Here is a 21,648-nt window from a genome sequence, read left to right as displayed (position 1 = left end):
AGGCCCACAGGGCATGTCCCAGGCTGTCCCTCTGTGCCAGCCACCTCAAATGCCACCGCCCACTCCAACCCCGTTTCCCTCTTGCTACCTTTTGAGTGCCCTGGCTGAGAGGACCAGCTCAGCATGGAGGAAACCAGGGCCAGCCTGCTGGGAGTTCCAGGAAGGACCCCAATTCCTCTCCTGTCGCTGGGACCCTGGCAGGAGAACGTTAGGGCAGAGGAAAGCTCCTCCCTGTCTCCAAGCTCAGAGTCAGAGAAATGGACATCTGCTCTACAGCGTGGCCCTTTCCTCCCAGGGGCTCTCCTGTCGGCCTCCCCCTGGGTGTTGTTTCTGAACACCCCCTCGTGTGTCCATTCAGACAGGCGTGAGCTCCCTCCTGGTACACGTGTGCACACTTGAACACACACTGTTGGGGCACACCCCTGCCCAGGCCCCCAGCCCCTGCTGTCTCTCCACAGCTGCACCTAGGCCTCCCCCTTCCCCGGCGACCTTCCCCAGAACGTGGGAGGGACAGTGGGCGACTTGTCCTCTCCTGCCTGGTGATTATCTTCCTCCAGCGTGGGGGATGCCCAAGGCCTGGCTTCGGGTTGTGGGAGAGCAGAGGAGAGGCCGGAAGAGCTGCCTGGGACAGCTGCAGGGAGAGATTAGGCCAATTCACATTGGGGAGCCCAGACAGCAGGACCTGCCACTAGCTCTCTTCTGCCTCTTGACTGACTCTTTCCAGAATGAACCGGTAAGGTGCCTGGAGACCTTGGGAGGACCCTCGGGGTTCTCTAGGGAGAGGATGTGGGTTTGTCTGTGGGGGTGGCTGCTGGGGAAGAGGTACAGCCCTGTGGTTCTTTTTTGCTGAATGGAGAGGCTTGGTCTTGGGGGTAGGCGGTGCTGATTCTTATCTGTCAGAAACTTTCTGTACTCTCTCTGGAGCCCCCTCCCTTCCCAAAGCTGCCCCTGGCTGGGTTGGGGGCTGGCAGCTAGGCCTACTGTGGTAAAGTGCCTTCTCAAGGTTCTCTCTAGCTTCAGAGTCAGGGCTGTCCCCAACGGGCCTCTCTTTGGTGGGGACTTTGGGACCATGCCCCCATGTCCTGCTCTATCTCCTTAGATTCTGAATTAGGATGTTTCCACCCCACCATCTCTCCTGTTTGTGGCTGCTGATCGGGACTCTGCTAAAAGAACAGAGTAAGGTGTCCTCAGGTGAGGTGAGATGGGGAAAGGACCAGGGTCAGGGGTTGCCCCACCTCTTGGCCAGAGCGGAACGGGGACCTTTCCCCTTTCTCGTCAGCTTCCCTAGTTGCTAGGCCCCCACCCCCACCTCTTCTGAAAGAACACACGTGTGCATATGTACACACACACACACACACACACACATGCACACATGCACACACGCACACAAACACAGCCTGGAAAATCTGATGAGTCTGCAGTACTGAGTTTCCAGGCCCCTGTCCAGGGCCGGGTGGGCGGCTCTGAGGTTTGGGGCTGGGTGGAGGGGGGGGTGCAGCCCCCGGTGCTAGGCTCTGGTACAGGCCTGTCCTCCCTGCTGGGGCAGGCCCAGGGGAGTTTGGCCCCCGCTCAGAAGATGCCTTGCTGTTGGAGTCTCCATACTGCTGCTGCTTTCTGCACACCCCCTCCTGGGCTTGCAGAGTCCTGGGCTCTTCCTGGGGCCTAGCGCCTCTTCTCTGCTCCCTTCCCTCCCACCCAAGCTGACTTGGCACTTGGCGTGGGAGCACCTGGGTGAGCGGTGCCAGGTGAGCAGCTGGCTCTAGGCAGGGTGAAGGGAGCATGAGTGCCAGATTTTTCTAGGCCAGGTCTCAGGCAGGCGCAGCCGGGACTCTGCAGGGCCGGGAGGGGCAGGGGAGCCGGGGTGGGCATGGCTGCCAGAGGTAGGGGAAGTCAGGGGAGGACCCCAGGGACTCTCATCCTTCCAAGTGAAGAAGAGCGATTGGGGGGCTAGGAACCGGGTTTGCCATCTCTGCTGTACGTAGTCAGACGTCCCAGGTTCAAGTCCAGCTTCTTTCCTCGTACCTGTGGATCCCTGGGCTGGACTCTGCCCCTTTCTGAACTTTAGCTTCCTCATCTGGGCAGTGGAGTGATGATCCCAAGGGCCAGGTGAGCTCTGGATCCACTGTCACAGAGACTCAGGGCTTAAAGGATGAGCTTCTGGGCCTCTGTCTAGTACAGCATAGTGCTACCCAGGTGCCCAGAAAGGGACACGTACTCAGCTGACCCATCCACACAGAGCACAGGAACATACACCCACACCATGTGACCAGGACCTCCCCTCTGTCCCCACAGAAGCACACACATCCCATCAATCTCACGCACATATGAGGGGGTCAAGGGACACGGCCCCTCTTGCAGGGTAGGCAGAGGGGAAGCTAGCTCTCTCGGCTGCGTGTGACCATCTGCAGGGTTCTTACTCTTCTTGGTCTTTCCTGAGAGCACAGGACATTCTCCTCTCTGGGAGCAGCTGCTGCAGGTGGGCTGGAGGAGGGAGAGACCCAGCAGGGCGGTGGGTTTGGATACTGTCTGAGAGTTACAGACCTCTTCCACCTTCTGGGCCTGGAACCAGCCTCCTTCCCCTCACAGAGTCTTGCCCAAACTGGGCGGGGTGGGGTCGGGCTCTGGTTGGAGACAGCCCCTTGCTCTTTGCTGCTGTCTGCTTGAAATTCTGCCCTTGCCCGCCCGCCAGCAGGGCAGGAAAGGGCTTGGTGGGGGCGTGGCTCCTCCTCCTGCAGCCTCCCAATCTTCCCTCTGCAGACATCCTTGGGATGAGGCCCCCAGTCCTGTTGGTCCTGCTCCTCTGGCTCCCGGGCTTTCTGGCTGAGGTAAAGCGGGCATGGGGGGCACACCCAGCAAGTGGGCCCCTGTTGTCCGGGGCACGTCCGGGTCTCCACCTCTCGGCAGAACCCACAGCTGGTCTGCATTAGGCGAGGAGGAAGGCTACTCCTTCCCACTCGGGCCAGCATGGAGGACAGATCACTCCAGCTGCCAGGCTGCCTCCCACACCTTGGGCGAGTCTCCAGGGGATACCCCTCTGCAGAGTGTGTAGGGGGGTGTCAGACAGGTGGGGAGCCTGCTCTCTGATCCCGGCTCTGTCCCCCACTAGCTTTCCCAGAGGCCATCGATCCGGAGGCCTCTGCCCATCTCCTCTCCTCTCCTTTCTACAGGAAGACCCATGCCACATCTTGGAAGGGAGCCCAGATGGGGAGAGTAGAGGTAGGTGTCTGTGGTGTAGGAGGGGGCTCTGGGGGCAAGGTGGAAGGGTGAAGGGATGATTTTTCCACATGGGGCCTTGCCCCCCGCTTTCTGCCTTCCCTCCTTCCTTGAGGCCTAAGGGTGCCGGGAGACTCTGAGTATACCCCTTTCCCCAGGTCCACCCCTGAGCGTGAACATCAGCAGTCAGGGCAGCCCTCCCAGCCTCCTTCTGAGCTGGGCGCCGACCCAGCCAGGTGGGCTTGGACATGTTCTCCACCTCACAAGCCTGAGCTCTCCTGATGGGCAGCAGCTCCAGGCCCACACCAATGAATCCAGCTTTGAGTTCCAGAACCTGGTGCCCGGGAGTCTCTACCAGCTGGAAGTGACTGCCCTGCAACCCTGTGGAAAGAATGTCACCATCACCCTCATAGCCCGCACTGGTATGGGACCTACAGGCTGAGGGGGCGGGGTCCTTTCCTGGGGTGGAAACAGGAGGTGGCTGCCCTGGAGGGCTGGCTGGGGACAGGAAACCAAAAGAGACAACTTCTCACAGGACCCAGTCTGGCACAGGGACCCATTTAGAAGCACTTACAAGCAGAAACACCTCAAGACCTTTGGCTCTGACCCCAATGGTGCTTCTTTCCACCTCTAATGCAGCCCCATCAATTGTCCATGGACTGCAGCTCCATGGCTCTGGGAGCCCAACCAGCCTGGAGGCCTCGTGGGAAGATGCCCCGGGGGAGCAGGATGGTTATCAACTTCTCCTCTACCACCTGGAATCCCATACAGTGGCACATAATGTCTCTGTGTCCCCGGAAACCTCGTCCTACAATTTTGGCAACCTCTTGCCAGGTAGCGAGTATGTTTTGGAGGTTACCACCTGGGCTGGCAATCTCCAAGCGAAGACCAGCATGCACCAGTGGACAGGTGAGGTGGGCACCTGGGTGAGGCCCCATGTGGTAGCCAGTCTGGGAATAACAGTCCAGTGCCTTGTAGGCAGCCATGCCCCAGAGGCTGGGCCTCTGGGACCCCTAGTGCCCAAGCTGGTGCCAGCATCCCGCTCTGGGATCCTTCCTCAAGCCTGGCTTTGCTCTACTGTCCTTTCTCCAGAACCCGTGCCTCCAGGTCACCTGGTGCTGCATGCCGTGGACACCTGTGCCCTGCAAGCCTCCTGGAACAGCTCCGAGGGGGCTGCCTGGCTCCACCTAGTGCTCAAAGACCTCCTAGGTGGCTCCAATCTGACTATAGTGGTCACACGTGGCGTCTCCAATCACACCTTCCTCCACCTGTCTCCGGGCACAGCCTATGAATTGACACTTAGTGCTGCTGCTGGGCCTCATCAGGCCATGGGACCCAGTGCCACTGAGTGCACCTGTGAGTACCTGGGGGATTGGGGACAGATATAGCAGAGACTGCTCAGTTCTTCTCCTCGGGTCAAGTAGCCAGAGTACAGCTGGCAGGGGAGCTGGGAGCTGGGAGGCTTGGAGCCTGCACCCGTCCTGTTGACTGGTGGTCGGTGCCCACCTGAGATGATGGCAGTGGAAGTAACAGTTATCATCAGTTGAGCCCCTCTGGGGTGGACTCTGTGCTTGGCACTTTCTCTGTGTAGTTTTATTTAATCCTCCATGAAGCCATATGTAGGTCTCCTTACCCCGTGTTACCACAGAGGGAACTAAGCTGCAGAGAGAGAAAGCACCCAAGGTCACAGTGTGTAAGAGCTGACCTCACCCTGGGCAGCACGCCTCATTTGCACTCTGAGAGGTGCTGTTGCACCTTGGTGAAGAGTAGGGGAACCAGACTGCCTGGGTTCTGAGTTTTGTCTCTGCTGCCTGCTGGCTGCACATCTCTGGATGACTTCCTCACCTTATTTTATTTATTTTATTTTACAGTCCTAGGGATCAAACTCAGGGCCTTATGCATGCTAAGCAAGTGCTCTACCACTGAGTAGCACTACCACCCCCGGCCTTTTAAAATTTTTGTTTTGAGACAAGCTAAGCTGTCTGTAAGCTGCCAAAGCTGGCCTTGAACTTGCAATCCTCCTGCCTCAGCCTCCCAAATAGCTGGGATTACAAATCTGTGCCACCATGCCCAGTTCATGTCTGTTTGTTTACTTATTTATGTATTTATATATTTATGCATGTTTGGGATTAAACCCAGAGTCCGGTGCATGCTAGGCAATGCTCTACCACTGAGCTATATCCCCAGTGCAGTTTCTTTTCTGTTTTTTAAAAAATATTTATTTTTTTAGTTGTAGTTGGACACAATGCCTTTATTTTATTTATTTTTATGTGGTGCTGAGGATTGAACCCAGGGCCTTGCATGTGCTAGGCGAGCGCTCTACCACTGAGCCACAACCCCAGCCCCCCCAGTGCACAGTTTCTATATCTTTTAAAGGTAGGGAGTATCCTCCTCCAGGTGTCAAGAGGATTGAGTGTGAGGTTCTGTGTGCAGAGGCCTCAGGACTGTGTTGGCAGACACACATTGGATCATATGATGTGCTCTTATTTTGCTGTTATTGCTGTCCATGGCCAGATGGTGGCTGCCAGATCCTGGTATTCATCCAGATTGTGGCAAATGGGGCTGCCAACATCTGGATGAGATGAGGCCCAGGGTGCATAGAAGCAGCTGGTACAGAGAGAGAGGGGCTTTTCTCACCCACTGCTTAGGTCTTCAGGAGTATTTGCCCCTATCTCCACAGATCCCTCTGCCCCACTGGACCTGGTGCTGATTCCTGTGCCCCCCCAGCTCTGGGCAAGCTGGAAGGCAGGGCTGGGTGCCCGGGATGGCTATGTGCTGAAGTTAAGTGGGCCAGTGGAGAAGAATACCTCTCTGGGCCCTGAGGCCTGCAATGCTACATTCCCAGGGCCCCTCCCCTCAGGACACTATGCTCTAGAGCTGAAGGTTCTGGCTGGGCCCTATGATGCCTGGGCCCAGGCCAGTGCCTGGCTTGATGGTGAGTCTGGATTGGGGGAATAAGGGTGGGGTCCTGCGCAGAGCCACCTGCTTCAAGAGGCAGGTGGATCCTCATTCTCTGCGACCAGCCTCCTCTCCAGATTCTACAGACCAGCCCAGGAAGGACCATGGGGCCAAGTTGCAGCTGGAAGGGTTGGAAGCCAGCAGTGAGCCTGGGCGGCGGGCACTGCTCTATGCCAATGATGCCCCAGGCCTCCTGGGAAACATCTCCGTGCCCTCTGGTGCCACCCACGTCACCTTCTATGGCCTGGTCTCTGGGGCACAGTACCGTGTGGATATTGCCTCATCCCTGGGAGTCATCACCCAGAGCCTCATGGGCCGCACAAGTGAGTGCCAGCTGCTGTGTCCCCTGGGACTGGGGCCAGGGGGCCTTGGCTTGGCGAGGGAAGTCAGGTAGGGGAGTGGCTCATGAGAGCTGTGCAGGAGGCATCACAGGGCCAGTGACACATATGACTCCCTCCCCAACACCTTTCAGGTCCCCTGACACCACAGTCACTGGAGGTCATCAGCAAGAACAGCCCATCTGACCTGACTATTGGCTGGGCCTTGGCACCAGGGCAGCGGGATGGCTACAAGGTCACTTGGCACCAGGAGGGCAGCCAGAGGTCACTGGGAAACCTTGATTTGGGCCCAGATAATTCCAGTGTGACTCTGAAGGGTCTGGTCCCTGGCTTCTGCTACACAGTGTCAGTATGGGCCTGGGCAGGGAACGTCAGCTCCAGCGTCCAAAGGATTCACTCCTGTACCCGTGAGTTCCAGCTTAGCCTCTGGGTGGCAGCTGGGGGCCTGGTTTCCTTTGCCCCTGGGCCTTCTGTATGTCATATTATTGACTTAGAGGGCCACTAGTCAAAGGCAGGCCTTCCCTGAATCTATTTGCAAATGTTTCCTACCTCCTACCATTTGGTCAGCTAGCCACTCACCCATCATACACCCTTTTATCACCCACCACCCTGCCATCCTTCCGTACAATCAACATTGATTAACATGTCCCATTTCCTAGATATGGATTTCGGTGCTGAGGTTAAGCATTGGGAACAAAACAGTCTAGAAAGGACAATTGACAGATGGCGTATATGTCTATAATGCAGGTGGTTTTATAGGCTGAATTATAAATGTAAATGTGTTGGTAGGAATATGCATGCTGTATTAACTCAAACTGTACAAAACTACATTCTTATAGGCTCAAATGGCGACTGTTGGGAATTTTATGTGGTTCCATCTGACTTCTGGATTCAGAGAAGGGACACTTGCTTCAGGAGTCAGGACAAGGTTCCCAGAGGAGAGTGAGCTGAGAGGCCTGAGGGGCTGGGTAGGAGGGGCGGAGGACTTCAGCAGGAAGCTAAGCATGTACCAAGGCCCACAGGTCAGAGACGGACAGACAGACAGACAGACAGACTGAGACCTTGCCGGAACTGAGCATCCATGGATACGCTGGAGAACAAAGACTCTGAGGCATGGGAGAGCCTGGGTGTGGAGCTGGGCGCTGGCGGAAGCAGAGTGAACCAGACACCTCCCCTGGAGCCAGGGTGTGGCGAGGGCACAGGTGTCTTTGCAAGAGGTTTTTCTAGGAAGAAAAAGAGCGGGCTTTGAGCCCTGTGAAATTGGAGTGTTAGGATGGGATGCTCGGGAGCTTGTTTGGGGAAAGAGAGGGGGGGATTCTGATGATTTCAAATCTCTTTCTTCTTGTCCTCTCAGTCCCTGTTCCTCCTGCCAACTTGAACCTGGGCTTTGCTGCCCAGCCTCCGGCTCTGAGGGCTTCTTGGAGTCCCCCACCAGGTGGCAGGGATGGCTTCCGGCTGCGGCTTTACAGCCTGGGGCCCCTAGCTCTGAAAAGCGAGGAGACCCTGGCCCCAGAGGCCCAGAACTTCTCCTGGGCTCAGCTGTCCCCAGGCTCCAAGTTCCTGGTGCAGGTGGCCACCCTGCGTGGTCCAGAGGAGAGCAGCAGTGCCAATGCCACAGCATGGACCCGTGAGTGCCCCTGGTGTGGTCCTCCCCTGCCTCTACCCTTGGGGGTCCCCCTCCCCGCCCCAGTCTTCCTTCTTCCATGAGGGCCGCCATCACTGTCTTTAGATTCCTCCCAAGAATGGTGAGACCTCAGGCAGGCTGGGAGGAGCTGGAGGGAAGTCTGGCCTGGGAGTCAGGAGACCTGAGTTCTAGCTTGGGGCTCTACCCCGAGAGTAAGCTCAGCCCTCCCTGAGCCTCAGTGTCCCCAACTGACAAAGTGACTGGGCTGGACTCAAGTGACTCCAAATCCTGGGCTCAGGCTCTGAGGGTAGAAGGGCACTGACTGGGCCTCTACACACCCACCTGTCCATCCATGTAAGGGTCTTTAAAAGCCCCTTCTGCAGGGACTAGGCAAAGGCCTGTGAGTCAACTGTCACGCAGCCCAGTCTGCCTCTGACTGAGGGGGTGGCTGCAGGGAGGGTATTGATGAATTCAGCTGTCCAGCCCAGCTGAGCTTGTACCCTGCCGCCTGGGACAAATGGCAGACCCTGCTTCAGAGAAGAGTCATGATCCCGATGCCCTGAACCTGTATCTTGGCTCTTGGTTGTTCCTTAATTGAGCCAAGCAGAGAGGAAACTTCTGGGGCAGGAGAAGCCAGATATTTGACTTAGATTCTTCTTTCCTGTCCATCACCCTATACCTTGTGCTCCCTGCAGCTCCTCTTGCCCCTCTTCTGGTCAACGTGACCAGTGAAGGCCCCACCAAGCTCCAGGCATCCTGGGTCCATGCTTCTGGGAACTGGGACAGCTACCAAGTGACCGTGTACCAAGGAGGTACCCGTGTAGCCACTGGCTTCGTGGGAGCTGAGGTGAACAGCACAAACCTCTCGTCTCTGACTCCGGGCACTAAGTACGAGGTGGAGATTGCCTCGTGGGCTGGGCCTCTTTGCACCGCAGCAGCCAATGTCTCCGGTTGGACCTGTAAGTGGAGCCTGGGAAGGTCAGCGACAGAGGAGAGGAGGGCAGGGCTGCCTCTGAGACCCCCTGCTCCTCCCTCAGTGGCACATTAGCTGTCCATTAAGCATTGGGAACAAAACAGTCTAGAAAGGACAATTGACAGATGGCGTATATGTCTATAATGCAGGTGGTTTTATAGGCTGACCTCTACACAGAAGGCCCCTGCATGGGGTCAGTGAGTCCAGGCATCATTCAGGGGTCTCTCAGGACTAGGCCATGGGGCCTGATTGGCCTGCTCTCTCTCCTTCCCTCCACAGCCCCGCTCATGCCCAGTGAGTTGTTGGTGTCCATGCAGGCGGGCAGTGCTGTGGTCAACCTGGCCTGGGTCAGCAGCCCCTTGGGGCAGGGAACCTGCCATGCCCAACTCTCCGAAGCTGGGCACCTCTCCTGGAAGGAGCCCCTGGAACTAGGCCAAGCCCGCCTCATGCTGAGGGGTCTCACCCCGGGACGCAACCTCTCCCTGTCAGTGCGGTGCCAGGCGGGGCCTCTCCAGGCCTCCACTCACCCTGTGGTACTGCCAGTTGGTAAGTGGCTGTCTGCTGGGGGAGGGTGAAGTGCCCATTGCCCATCTCTTGGAGCCACCTGCTCCTGCTGGTGGCTGTTGTGACCACCTCTGCCTTGGGTTATGCCCCATATCCAGAGAGGCAGGGATGAAGACAAGTTGTCTCTCCACGTGGCTGAGGTCCCTTTCACAAGCATAAATGTCCAGACCCTTCGTGCCTGCTGATTTTGGCAGCCCCCACCCAGATGCCACCCTCTTGGGGGACACGGACACCCACAAAATGCAGAGCCCTTGGTTCCTACAGAGCCTGGCCCTGTGGAGGACGTGAGGTGCCAGACTGAGGCCGCCCACCTGGTCCTGAACTGGACGATGCCCGCTGGGGACGTGGACGCCTGTCTGGTGGTGGCGGAGCAGCTGGCTGCGGGAGGGAGCGCTCACCTCGTGTTCCAGGCCAACACCTCTGAGGACGTGCTGCTGTTGCCCCACCTGGAGCCTGCCACTTCCTACCGCCTCAGCCTCACCACGCTGGGCAGGAACGGGCTGTGGAGTCGGACGGTCACCCTGGTGTGCGCCACTTCTGCGGAGGGTAGGCACTTTCCACCGACTCTGGTGCCACCTCTGCTTCCCTAGTCCCCCTCTACCACTGCCCAGCTAGGCTTGTCGCTTGGCTGGCCTGGCTGCCTAGGGCTCTCCCTGTTCCCAGGCCCCAATAATTTCCTCTCGCCCTGATCTTGAGCCTCACACAGTGGCACCCAGCCGTCTTCCATTCCATGTTTGATGGTATCCATAAGCCGTTTGTTGGCAGGCGAGGTAGGAGGTGCTGGGGACAGTGAGGCATGGTCATTAACCCTATAGACTGGTGGTTACGTGCCTAGTCAGGGCCTTGCTTCCCTCCTCTCCATCCTCAGTCTGGCATCCCCCAGAGTTGGCTGTGGCCCCCAAGCTGGAGCCTGAGACAGGAATGGGGGTGAAGATCACACCAGGCATGTTTGGCCAGGATGATGGACAGATTCAGTGGTATGGTGTCGTTGCCACCACCAACATGTCACGTGAGTCTTATGCTTAGGAGGGGTCGGGAGACCCTGGTGATTGACTAGCAGTGGGTAGGAAGGTCCAGGGGTAAGATGAACTATCTCAGGATAGGGTTTGAGGTTGGGTTTTGAGTGGGGAGCAAGCTGGAGAAATGGGGTAGTCCCTTTGTGGTGGGGAGCCAGGCTCCAACCCTCTGCCCACTTTCCTCTGCACCTTCCACATTCCTTCCCCAGTGGCCCGCCCTCCCCGGGAAGCCATCAACCACACGTGGTACGACCACTACTACAGAGGATACGACTCCTACCTGGCCATCTTGTTCCCCAACCCCTTCTACCCAGGACCCTGGGCTGTGCCGAGCTCCTGGACAGTGCCCATGGGTACAGAGGACTGTGGCCAGACCCAGGAGATATGTAATGGGCCACTCAAACCAAGCTCCCAGTACAGGTGAGAGCTGAGTCTGCAGGGGTGGGGCGGAGGGGAGGAGCCTGTATAAGTTTCATTTATGGGTTGTTTACATAGTCTTTCAAACACAGATCTCTGCAAAGAGGATCAACAGCTCTTTTGATGGGTTTCCTGGTAGGCCAGGAAAAGAAGGGAACACCCATCCATTATATGGGTCTTTTTCTAAAAAGAAATGGGGGATGGATTGAGTTTGGGTTGCCAAGGCAATTCCAAGGATATCCAGGTGCCTGTTTCTAGAGCTGCTTTTTGCTCTTGAAACAGGGTGAGGAAGATGGAAGAGTAGTGGGAGATGGCCTGCTTTAGGACGCCAGGTGGCGGGAGGGAGGAAGCTCTCCCTAATTGAACAATCCACTGCTCCTGGCCTCGTTTCCTGGGACGGATTTCACCTCATTTTCCTGCCCCTCCCCAATAAAAAGTCCTGCTTCTCTGTCCCAGGTTCAGTATTGCTGCCTTTACCAGGTTCGGCCCTCAGGACACCACTATCTCCTTCTCAGCCTTCTCAGGTAGGTGGGCACCTGGCTAGGGCTCCAGTAGGACCCTGAAGATGGGGAGTGCAAGGACCCCGCTGGAGGCTCATCCTCAATCTGTGGGGAGGGACTGAGCTTAGGTTCCTGGGAGATCCCGTGGTGCCTAGCAGAACTGGAGACCCAGAGCCAATCAAGTGCAGTGGGCTCCAGATGTGGCCTGGGTGACCTGGGAGCAGGTGGAAGGAGGCAGGTGCATCGAGATGGTTGCTGCTGTCAACAACAACAGCACTGTCCTGCACTGTCCCCCCTGCAGCCGGCTGCTCCTGGGCCACCGACGTCCTAGAATGGCATTTTCCCATAGGAGCACAAGATGAGTCACTGATACCAGCATCATTTAGAATCTCCTAGTAACTACGTTAAAAAAGTAAAAAAAAAAAAGATACAATTAATTTTAGTAACATTTACTACAAGCCAAAATATCTCAAATAATATTGTTTCAACTTATCAATAACAAAATTACTCAGACATTTTACATTCTTTTTTTTTCTTACTGCATCTTTAAACTCCCCTGCACATCCCACACATTGGGCCAGTCTACATTGGAGCAGCCACACAGCAAGGGCTCAATAGCCACATAGGACAGTGTGGTTCTAGAAGGTCCAGCAAGATGCTTTCTAGGGTGCAGGGAGGGGAAGTAGGGTCTTTGTTTTTTTTTCCCCCGGGGCTGGTTTGCTGGGCATCCTGTTTTTTAAGACAGCCAGCTCTGGCCTTGGTTTGGCATCAGGGACTTCTAGGATTATAGAAAATTGTCACTGCGTGTTCCATTTGACAGTCCCAAGTCCAGGAAAGACTGACACAGTTCTGCAGTGTCAGTGGGACAAGGCTGCCATGTTCCGTCTTTCCTTCTACAGAGCCCCGGGCCAGCATCTCCCCAATGAAAGTGCCCTTGCTAGCCATGGTGGGCACGGTGGCGGGCTGTGCTCTCACTATCTGTGCTGTGTTGGGCCTGCTCTGCCAGCGGCGGGCAAAGGGACAGAGGTGAGCAGAAGGGAAGGAGGGGGCTGGAAGAACTCTGTGACCAGCGAGGGCCACCAGGGCCTGGGCCTGGGGCTGCCTCCCACATGCACCATATCACATGCAGCTTCCCGATGTAATCCCTCAATCTCTCTCTCTTCCTCTCTCTCCCTCCTTCAGGGCAGAGAAGGATGGGTTTTCCCATGAGCTGATGCCCTACAGCCTACGGTGAGTACGCTTCCCAAGGATGGGGGAATGGTGACATGCCAGGGCCACCCAGGCAGCCTGCTCCTCTGTTTCACCCCATACAGGGGCAGGCTCCAAGTCTCTGCTAGACTCCTATTTGTGCCCTCTTCTTCCTTTTCCTCCAGACTCACTGAGTCAGGGCTTTCCAGGAAAATAGGACCCCGGGGTGGGGGGGGGGAGGGTGGAGGGTGGAGGAGGCGGCCGGGGAGGGTGGTTTAAGAGAGAGAGAGATTTATTTAAAGAATCAGCTCATGTGATTGTGGAGGCTTGGTAGGTCTAAAACCTGGCCAAGGGTGATAGCTCATACCTGTGATCCCAGTGACTGGGGAAGTTGAGGCAAGAGTTTTTCAAGTTCAAGTCCAACCTGGGCAGCTAGGGAGACCCTGTCTGAAACTATAAAAAAAAGACTAAGGTCTAGCTCAGTGGTAAGGCAACTCTGGGTTCAATCCCCAGCACCAAACAACAAACAACAAACAAACAAACAAACAAACAAAGCAAAAACCAAAATCTTACAGGGTAGGTCAGCAGGACAGATGCAGGGAGGCCAGCAGGGGCCGCCTGAGAGAGTGGCTTCTCACTCAGGGGATGTCATTCTTTGTTCTATTGGATCTTCAACTGGGTTGGATAAGGTCACCCATATTTGGAGGAGTAATCAGCTTTATTCAAAGTCAGCCAACTTACGTGTGTATTTATTTAAAACAACAACAACAAAAAAACACACCTTCACAGCAATATCCAGAATTACCTTTGACCCAGTGGCTGGGCACTGTGGCCCAACCACGTTGACAAATTAACCATCACATTTACCTACTCCAGTCCTTCCCGCTTTCTGACGATCATGTGGATCATGTCAGCTCGAATCTCTTCTCATATTGACTTCCTGTTGGATTGGCATTAGTTGAGCACTGGCTGGGTACACCCTGCAAGGGTGTCTAAAAGACTCGTGTGCATTCATGTGTAGTTTCTGTCCCCTTCCCCCTCCCCTTCCATTCCCTTTCCCCAAATTTCCACACTGGCAGTTTGCAGCCCAGGCTGAGCATTGGAGGAACTTTCTGGAAAGGCTGCTCTACACCTGGGGCAGAGCTCAGGGTCTACAATTCCACCAGGCCCCCCTGCGCCCTGTAGTCAGACTGTGCAGCCAGTTCTATTTCTGTCACCCGGGGAGGGAAAGCAGGACTGCATGCCTAAGACTGGGGGCTCACTCCATTCTTCTCCCACCAGGCGGACCCACCGGCCCATCCCTATCCACAGCTTCCGCCAGAGCTTTGAGGCCAAGAGTGCCCATGCACACGAGGCTTTCTTTCAGGAGTTTGAGGTAAGACCTGCATCGCCCTCAGCCTTAGGGGAGGGAGGACCCTGGGGCATAGAGGCTGGTGGGGGCCTGCCTCCTGATGTCCCACTCAGCACCTCTGCCCGCTCCTGTTGTGCGGGGAGATGATCGGTTTCATCATCCAGTGCCTGCCCCTCATCTCTGCAGGAGCTGAAGGAGGTGGGCAGGGAGCAGCCCAGACTGGAGGCTGAACACCCTGCCAACACCACCAAGAACCGGTACCCGCATGTGCTCCCATGTGAGTGCTGGGGGCAGGCTGGGGACATGGCAGAGGCAAGGGCTTGGCCTGGGGAGGAGGCTGCATGTGCCGGGTCCCTGAATAAACAGCTTTTCCTCTTTGCAGATGACCACTCCAGAGTCAGACTGACCCCGCTGGAGGGAGAGCCCCATTCCGACTACATCAATGCCAACTTCATCCCAGTAAGGACCATCTGCAGGGCCATCGTGGGGGCATTGCTTTGCAGGATTTATTGTCCTTCCCTAGTTGTAGCAGTTTTCCAGGAAGATCACTAGCTTGTTCTTTAAGGACATGCAGCAGGTATTTTTTTGAGGGTCTACTGCATGTCAGGCTCTATGCTGGGCTCACCGGAGGCACAGTAGAGTTAGCCACCTTCAAGCCTTTGAAGGAGCACAGGTGTTGTGTGTGTGTATGTGTGACCTCTACCACACAGTGTGAGAAGTGCTGGAATAGGGGAACAAGCATAGTGCTCAGGGCACATGGAAGAAGAAAAAAATTTGGTCCATCTGAGGAAGCAAAACAAGAAAGGCTTCTTAACGGAGGGGGAATTTGATCTCTGGAAAGTTGAATAGAATTTTGATAAGAGCAAATAGAGGTAAAGTCGGGCTGGGGTTGTGGCGCAGTCGTAGAGCACTCTCCAGGCACTTACAAGGCCCTGGGTTCAATCCTTAGCACCACACACAAAAATAAATAAATAAACAATCAAATAAAATAAAGATATAAAAAAAAAAAAGAAGAAAAAGAGGGAAGGTCATTCTGGCTAGAAGAAGATTCAGGGAACAACCAGGCAAGAGCACACAGGCAGTGTGTGTGTGTGTGTGTGCGCGTGTGTGTGTGTGTGTTGGTGGTGCTAATGCAAGGCGGGGTGGCCTGGGCGTGTCAGGTACAGGGAGATGGGAAAGGGAGATTGGGCAGGATTAAGGACAATCTTGATCGTTAGACCAAGGGCTTTAGATTCTCTTTGGTGGGCAATGGGGACACATGGAAGGCTTGTGAGCATGGAAGAAAGGCAGGATTTGGCTTTGGGAAGGCCACTCCAGGGCTCGTAAGAAGGGTGGGCTGGGTAGACTGTTCTGGCACTCGGTGTCTGGTGACTTTGTCGTGGCCTGTTCTCTCTCCTCTGGGGTAGGGTGTGAGTGGGTGGTGGTGTCTCCAAAGTAGCCCCTCCTGGTTTGAGCTCCTGAAGTTCAACATGTTCATGTGCTTACACATGGACACAGGGTCCTCATTCCTGGAGGTCACACATGGTCCTATCGAAATCTGTTATTTGGTGGGGACCAAGATGTCACATGTTCCTGCCCTTCACCCCACACCTTAGGGCTACACCCACCCTCAAGAATTCATCGCCACCCAGGGACCGCTCAAGAAAACGCTGGAGGACTTTTGGCGACTGGTGTGGGAGCAGCATGTCCACATCATTGTCATGCTGACCGTGGGCATGGAGAATGGGAGGGTGAGCGTGCCCTGCAGGTTCACAGGATGGCCACCAGGTGGCACACATCCTCCTTGCAGAAACTGTCCTCTTGGGCTAGCCTCTATCAGGGCGGGTCCAATAGACTGGAGAGAGGCCAATCAGGCCTGGCGGATGGTGGGGTCCCCAGGGTTGCCTAGGATGGGGAGGTACAGGGCTGATCCAGGTATGCAAACTCCCAGCTTGACTCAGTTTCCACTGGCTTCTTGCTCTGGGCGAGAAGGGTGAAGGGGTTAGGAGGGGAACGGGGACGTAGGGCAGCCTGCCTCCTGTCCTCCATAAGCCTAGGGTGTGCTGCCTCTGTGCCCTGCTCAGTGTAGCACCCTGAGACAAAGAGGCTACTGAGCTTGTCCTCTCACTGGGCACTGAGGAAGGGCAGAAGGCTCCCAGGTCCAGGAGCTGTTCACTTTCTCAACAGAGCCAAAAGCTCTCTCAGAGTCCTCAGGGTCATATGAAGGTCCAGGGGTGAGGGTGCTGGAGCCCAGCTGGGGGAGGGGAGTTTCTGGAGGAGGTGGCCTCATCAGGGTGGCAAGGAACCAAAGAGATGGATAGGGAAGGTTGGGAATCAGTGAAGCAGGGGGTGGCAGTAACGGGCTGAGCCCACAGCCATCTTTTCCCCTCTCCACCCTCTGTCCCTAGGTGCTGTGTGAACACTACTGGCCAGCCAACTCCAGCCCTGTTACCCATGGTCACATTACCATCCACCTCCTGGCTGAGGAGTCCGAGCATGAGTGGACCAAGAGGGAATTCCAACTGCAGCATGTGAGGGCCCCAGGGGGCAGGGCAGGGCGGGGTGGGCATCAGAGCTGAGACTCCCTGAGAAGGTACTCCACTTCCTGGGCCCCCATGGACCCCTTTCTTCTAAGTATCACAGCACTTGGCTACCACCTAGGGGAATAGGTGGTTCAAGAAGGGGAAGAGAGGCAGAGGAAGTAAAGGCAGGGGTCACATGGTGAGGTAAAGGGAGGTCCGAGTGAGAAGAGATCCACACCACACACAGCTCAGGACTCGCTGCTTACTCTGACCCTTGGTAAGTCTATGACCTCCTGGGACAAGAAAGCCAGAGACTAGAATCACCCTGCTGCCTGGGCACCCTCTGTAGGCAGAGATAATGTAGGAGGCTACAGGAGGACCCAAGCACTCAGGAAGCATCTACTCGGGTGGGAGGACATAACTACCATGCTTTGAGGCCGGAGGCCTCACTCCTGCCCTTGGAGCTGGTAATGATGTTTCAGGGCTGAGCACAGGGCCCTGGGGTTAGGAAGACAAGGAGCAATAGCAGAGTCCCTGCTCTGGCCCACCCGCTCCTCAGGAAATCCAGCAAAAACAACGGAGGATCAAGCAGATGCAGTTCACCACCTGGCCCGACCACAGCATCCCCGAGGCCCCCGGCTCCCTGCTCACCTTTGTGGAACTGGTTCGAGAGCAGGCCAGGGTCACCCAGGGCTCGGGGCCCATCCTGGTACACTGCAGGTGAGGGGAGGTGGGAGTGCGGGGGGGGGTGCTGCCTGGCCTGGAGTGGGGGGCAGGGCTCTGGGACTCTGGGGAGAGCTGAGGACACGGGGGCTGTTTCCACAGTGCGGGTGTGGGCCGGACAGGCACCTTCGTGGCCCTGTCGAGGCTGCTGCAGCAGCTGGAGGAGGAGCAGATGGTAGATGTGTTCAATGCTGTGTACGCGCTGCGGCTGCACCGGCCCCTCATGATCCAGACCCCGGTGAGGGCCTCAGTGAGCTGGGCTAGGCAGCGCAGCCTGCAACGGCGTGGGTGGGAGGGGTCCACAGGCCTGGAGAGACCAGGAGAAGGAGCTCATAGGGAACTATAGAGGACTCTGGGGTCCTTTTTGTAAAAGGGAAGGAGAGACAGGCTCCTGCCAGCTTTGACACCGTGGGACATGGGAAGGTTCCAAAATGGCTCTCTTGTCTACCCTGCTAACATCCCTGCCTCGTGCGGGGGTTGGGGCCTGGGTGGCCTCCCTGCTGGCCCATACCCATCCAGAGGCCTGATGCTCTCTCCCTCTGCCAGAGCCAGTACGTCTTCCTGCACAGTTGCATCATGGACAGGATTCTGGAAGGACCCTCTGACACCTCTGAGTAAGTCCAGCTCCCCTGGGCCCTGGCCGATGGGGTGTGGTTCCCTGTGCTTTCCCACCAACAGGTTCCAGCTCCTGTCATGGGTGCAGCCAGGAATTGTGGAAGCAAGAGCCGGGGAACCTGTAGTGCCTTCTCCCCACTCCCCCCGCCCACAGGTGCAGGCCCATCTCAGTGAGGAACTTTGCCCAGGCATTTGCCCGGAGGGCGGCCAATGGCAATGCTGGCTTCTTGAAAGAGTACCAGGTACACTTCAGGCCAGGGAGTGGGGGACAGGCAAGGGCGGCATTCTCCTGCCCAGCCTCAGAGTGCCTGTCTCCGTCCAGCTCCTCCTGCAGGCCATTAAGGATGAGGCCAGCTCTTCAACCTCCCCTCCTGGCTACCAGCAGGACAGCACTGTCTCCTGTGAGTCTCAGTGGGAGCCCTGGGGTGGGGAGAGAGGGCAGAGGCCACCTCACTCTCACCATCTTCCTGCAGATGATCGTTCTCAGGTGCAGTTTTCTCTGGTGGAGGAAAGCCCTTCTGATGACATGCCGGAAGCCTGGCTCTTCCCTGTGAGATGCTGATCCTGCTGGCCTATTGCTTGCCCTCTCTGACCATTTGTGCTTCCCAGCCTGGGGATGGGGCTTTGGCGTCTCCTAGAGCCGTGGGATGGGCAGGGGACGCCTCAGCCCATAAGAACCAATTGGCCGTGCTCTGCAGGGTGGGCCTTCTGGCTGTGACCACGTGGTGCTGACAGGCCCTGTGGGGCCAGAGGAACTCTGGGATCTGGTGTGGGAGCATGGGGCCCTTGTGCTGGTCTCCCTGTGCTCATCTGAGACCCAGGAGAAGGTGAGGGGGCACAGGAAAGGAGGATGGGTGGCTGCAGGGGTTGGGGCAGAGCTCGGGGAATGTGTGTGACCAGAACGTGTGTGAAGACTTCAGGAAGCTGCCTGAGCAGCCCTCATTTGGTCCCAGCCACAGGAGTTCTGGCCATCGGAGAAGCAGCCCATCATTACAGACACGGTGACAGTGCACTGGGTGGCCGAGAGCAACACAGCTGGCTGGCCCTGTACTCTCTTCAGGGTTACACATGTAGGTGTGGAGGCCATGGGGCATGGGGTGCTGGGCTAGGGGTGGGCAGTGTCCTGGCTGGCTTCCCTCTGCCCTCCTGCGCACCAGTGCTGACCGTGTCTTTGCCCAGGGGGAGAGCAGGAAGGAGAGGCAGGTGCAGCAGCTGCAGCTACCGTGCTGGGAGCCTGGCCATGAGCTGCCCACCACCACCCTGCTGCCCTTCCTGGCTGCTGTGGGTCAGTGCTGCTCCCGGGGCAAAAGCAAGAAGCCGAGCACACTGCTCAGCCACTCCAGGTGCTGTGGACACATCTTACTGAGTCTCTCTTGGGTCATGGGTCTAAATGACATAGTCTTCCAATGTCCCTGTCTACTCGGAACCTTGCCCTGTCCTCGGTGACATGACAGGAATTTGTCCCCTCTCTGCCTCGGCCCAGTTGACCAATTACCTAGGGTCTTTTCCCAGTCTCTGGACCCCGGTTTGGTTTCTCCATGTGTCCTCGATCCCCGCTCTCCTACCTTCCCCTCCAGCTACCCCATCCAACTCTAAGTCAATTGCAGCAAGGGCATGACCCAGCTGGGCATCTTCCTGGCCATGGAGCAGTTACTGCAGCAGGCAGAGACTGAAAGCACTGTGGATGTTTTTAACGTGGCCCTGCAGCAGTCACAGGCCTGTGGGCTCATGACCCCGACGCTGGTGAGAGGCCGCACGGGCTCAGATGTGGGAAGGCACTGGGAGGGTTCTGTCCCAGCTACAGGCTACCTCTAGGCGGCACCATGCATGTCACCACCAGGTGGCGCTATGGACCACTCTACTGGCCCAGATGGAGCTCTAGGGGTTAGGGGATACAGGGGACTGACCTTTCTGTATCAGGTTTGAGCCTCCTTGTTCATCTCTATCCCCAGGAGCAGTATATCTACCTCTACAACTGTCTGAATAGCGCACTGATGAATGGGAAGACCTGAGTCCAGAAGCAGCCTGTGCCCTTCCAGCCATGGAGGACCAGTCCCCGCAAGATGACCTAGGCCTGGTTTCCCTGGGCGCCTTGTTGTGAAGCAACAGAGTTGTTGAATAAAGGCCTGTAGTCAAGCCCGAGCTGAGCATTCTGTCCGTCCATCCCCTGACATGGGCTCAACACAAGGCCTTGTTGGCAAACATGGAGCAGGGATGGGAGGTGAGGCCTGGGGTCCGGCTGAGCCATGGAGGCATAGCCAGTAAGCTGTTGGCTTTTGCCCCGAAGCTCTTCTACTCCCCACTCCTCCAGGTTCCCAGTTTCCCAGTCTCCTCACACTTCAGTCTCTTCACCACTAGCATTCTGTGGTGCTCAGCCCGGGACTCACTGGAACTCACTGCGCCCCCTCCCCACCCACCTGCCCTGAATGAAGTAGGATCTGTCTGGTTCCTGACCTTCCTTCTCCTGCCATCCCTAGCCTTTACCCGCTAGAGTCTCTGCCGGCTCCTTTCCAGGGTAGAGGTTTGACAGTCCCACAGGAAGGCAGGAATCAGGGCTGACCCTCGGGCCACAGTGGCCAAGTTTTCCCTGTTCCTTTGCAGTCTCCTCCTCCTTCCCTCCACATAGGAAGGAGATGGAGGAAGAAGCAATGAGAGGAAGTGCAGAAGGGAAAAGCCAGGAGACAGGATGAGGCTGACTGTCCCAGAGTGGACTGCACACTACAGGACATGAGTGCTCTGAGCCCACACCTGCCTCTGGGTCAGGATGGAGGGGTGTCTACTGCTGGACACTGATTGCCCCAGGTGGAAGGCCCTATGAGGACACAGAGAAAGCTTGAAAATCAGCACAGACCTCCCCTAAATGGAGTTAACCCCCCAACACCCCTGCAGTGGAGGAGGGTACAGTACTCTCACTGGCCAACTTGAGTTCCTAGTAATATGCAAAGGTCAGAGGTCAGAGAGGATCCTCCTCAGGCCTGGTTAGGAAAGAGGAACAAAGGTAGGGATTTTTGCTCCCTTAGGAACCTTCCCAGAATGAGTTTAAACTCCTGTGGTTCCCCAGGAGGAATGAATGTAAATGCCCAAGAAATTGGCCTCTTAATGATCGTCCTCCGTAGGCAGCTGGAGGCAGCTCTGAGCTACCTAAGTCCACCTCAAGGGTCTGCCTCTGAGGCTGCAACAGGGCTCAACAATGGTTTTTCCAGTCTGGACCCCTCACACTGGAACAGTAAGAGTGGGGAGAAGCCAAGGTTGTGGATGAGTAAGACCAGAAACACAGGCCTCCCTGAGGGGGCTTTCTGCCACAGAGCAGAGGACTTCTATCTGTGGTCTTTAGAGTTACATGGTGCCATCCTCTGGCCTTCCTAAGAGCTCATCTACTTTCTGGGCCATGATCTGAATTAGAGTACTAAGATCAGGGTCTACTGGCTCTTGGCTGGCTGTAACCCCAGGAGGTTAGCAGAGAGTGGAAAGGGATCAATGAGAGGGTCCTGGGACATGGAAGTGCAGGGTGGAAGGAATCATAGCTGCCTCTGAGCTCCCATGTTTCTGGTGTACACTCTAATGTTTTGTTTTTGCAGAACTGGGGATTAAACTCAGGGTCTTGCATAAGTTAGGAAAGCACGCTACCACTGAGCTACAGCCCCAGTCTTTTATTATTTTTTTTAAC

At 56.4% G+C, this 21,648-nt stretch overlaps 1 protein-coding gene across 1 annotated transcript; it reads left to right on the top strand.

Annotated features, from left to right (window-relative positions):
* The first annotated feature begins 614 nt into the window (after positions 1 to 614).
* On the top strand, positions 615 to 20,123 carry LOC308652068 (receptor-type tyrosine-protein phosphatase V-like). Its single transcript, XM_081299764.1, has 35 exons — positions 615 to 733; positions 1,100 to 1,191; positions 2,758 to 2,825; positions 3,168 to 3,216; positions 3,372 to 3,635; positions 3,853 to 4,122; positions 4,306 to 4,569; positions 5,894 to 6,148; positions 6,237 to 6,494; positions 6,644 to 6,916; positions 7,864 to 8,136; positions 8,829 to 9,092; positions 9,386 to 9,652; positions 9,935 to 10,216; positions 10,539 to 10,679; positions 10,896 to 11,106; positions 11,560 to 11,627; positions 12,503 to 12,629; positions 12,786 to 12,833; positions 14,073 to 14,166; positions 14,329 to 14,419; positions 14,525 to 14,601; positions 15,738 to 15,872; positions 16,530 to 16,652; positions 17,203 to 17,363; positions 17,469 to 17,604; positions 17,913 to 17,980; positions 18,136 to 18,223; positions 18,304 to 18,382; positions 18,455 to 18,531; positions 18,680 to 18,808; positions 18,935 to 19,051; positions 19,161 to 19,324; positions 19,589 to 19,724; positions 19,934 to 20,123. Exons 2-35 carry the CDS (start codon positions 1,113 to 1,115, stop codon positions 19,991 to 19,993), a joined length of 5,196 nt encoding a protein of 1,731 aa, XP_081155890.1. The 5' UTR covers positions 615 to 733; positions 1,100 to 1,112; the 3' UTR covers positions 19,994 to 20,123.
* The last annotated feature ends 1,525 nt before the right edge of the window (positions 20,124 to 21,648 follow it).

The sequence above is a fragment of the Spermophilus citellus genome, assembly GCF_964194105.1.
Source record: "Spermophilus citellus genome assembly, chromosome: 6".
NCBI lineage: Eukaryota > Metazoa > Chordata > Mammalia > Rodentia > Sciuridae > Spermophilus > Spermophilus citellus.
The sequence above is the reverse complement of the archived record's forward strand: the minus strand, read 5'-3'. Positions and strand labels throughout refer to the sequence as shown.

Excerpts from the sequence above, each read along its gene's own strand:
- LOC308652068 (XM_081299764.1), top strand. The coding sequence starts at position 1,113 with ATGTTTCCACCCCACCATCTCTCCTGTTTGTGGCTGCTGATCGGGACT. Across the intron at positions 3,217-3,371 it reads CCCAGATGGGGAGAGTAGAG|GTCCACCCCTGAGCGTGAAC; the intron begins GTAGGTGTCTGT and ends CCCTTTCCCCAG. Across the intron at positions 18,809-18,934 it reads CATCTGAGACCCAGGAGAAG|CCACAGGAGTTCTGGCCATC; the intron begins GTGAGGGGGCAC and ends ATTTGGTCCCAG.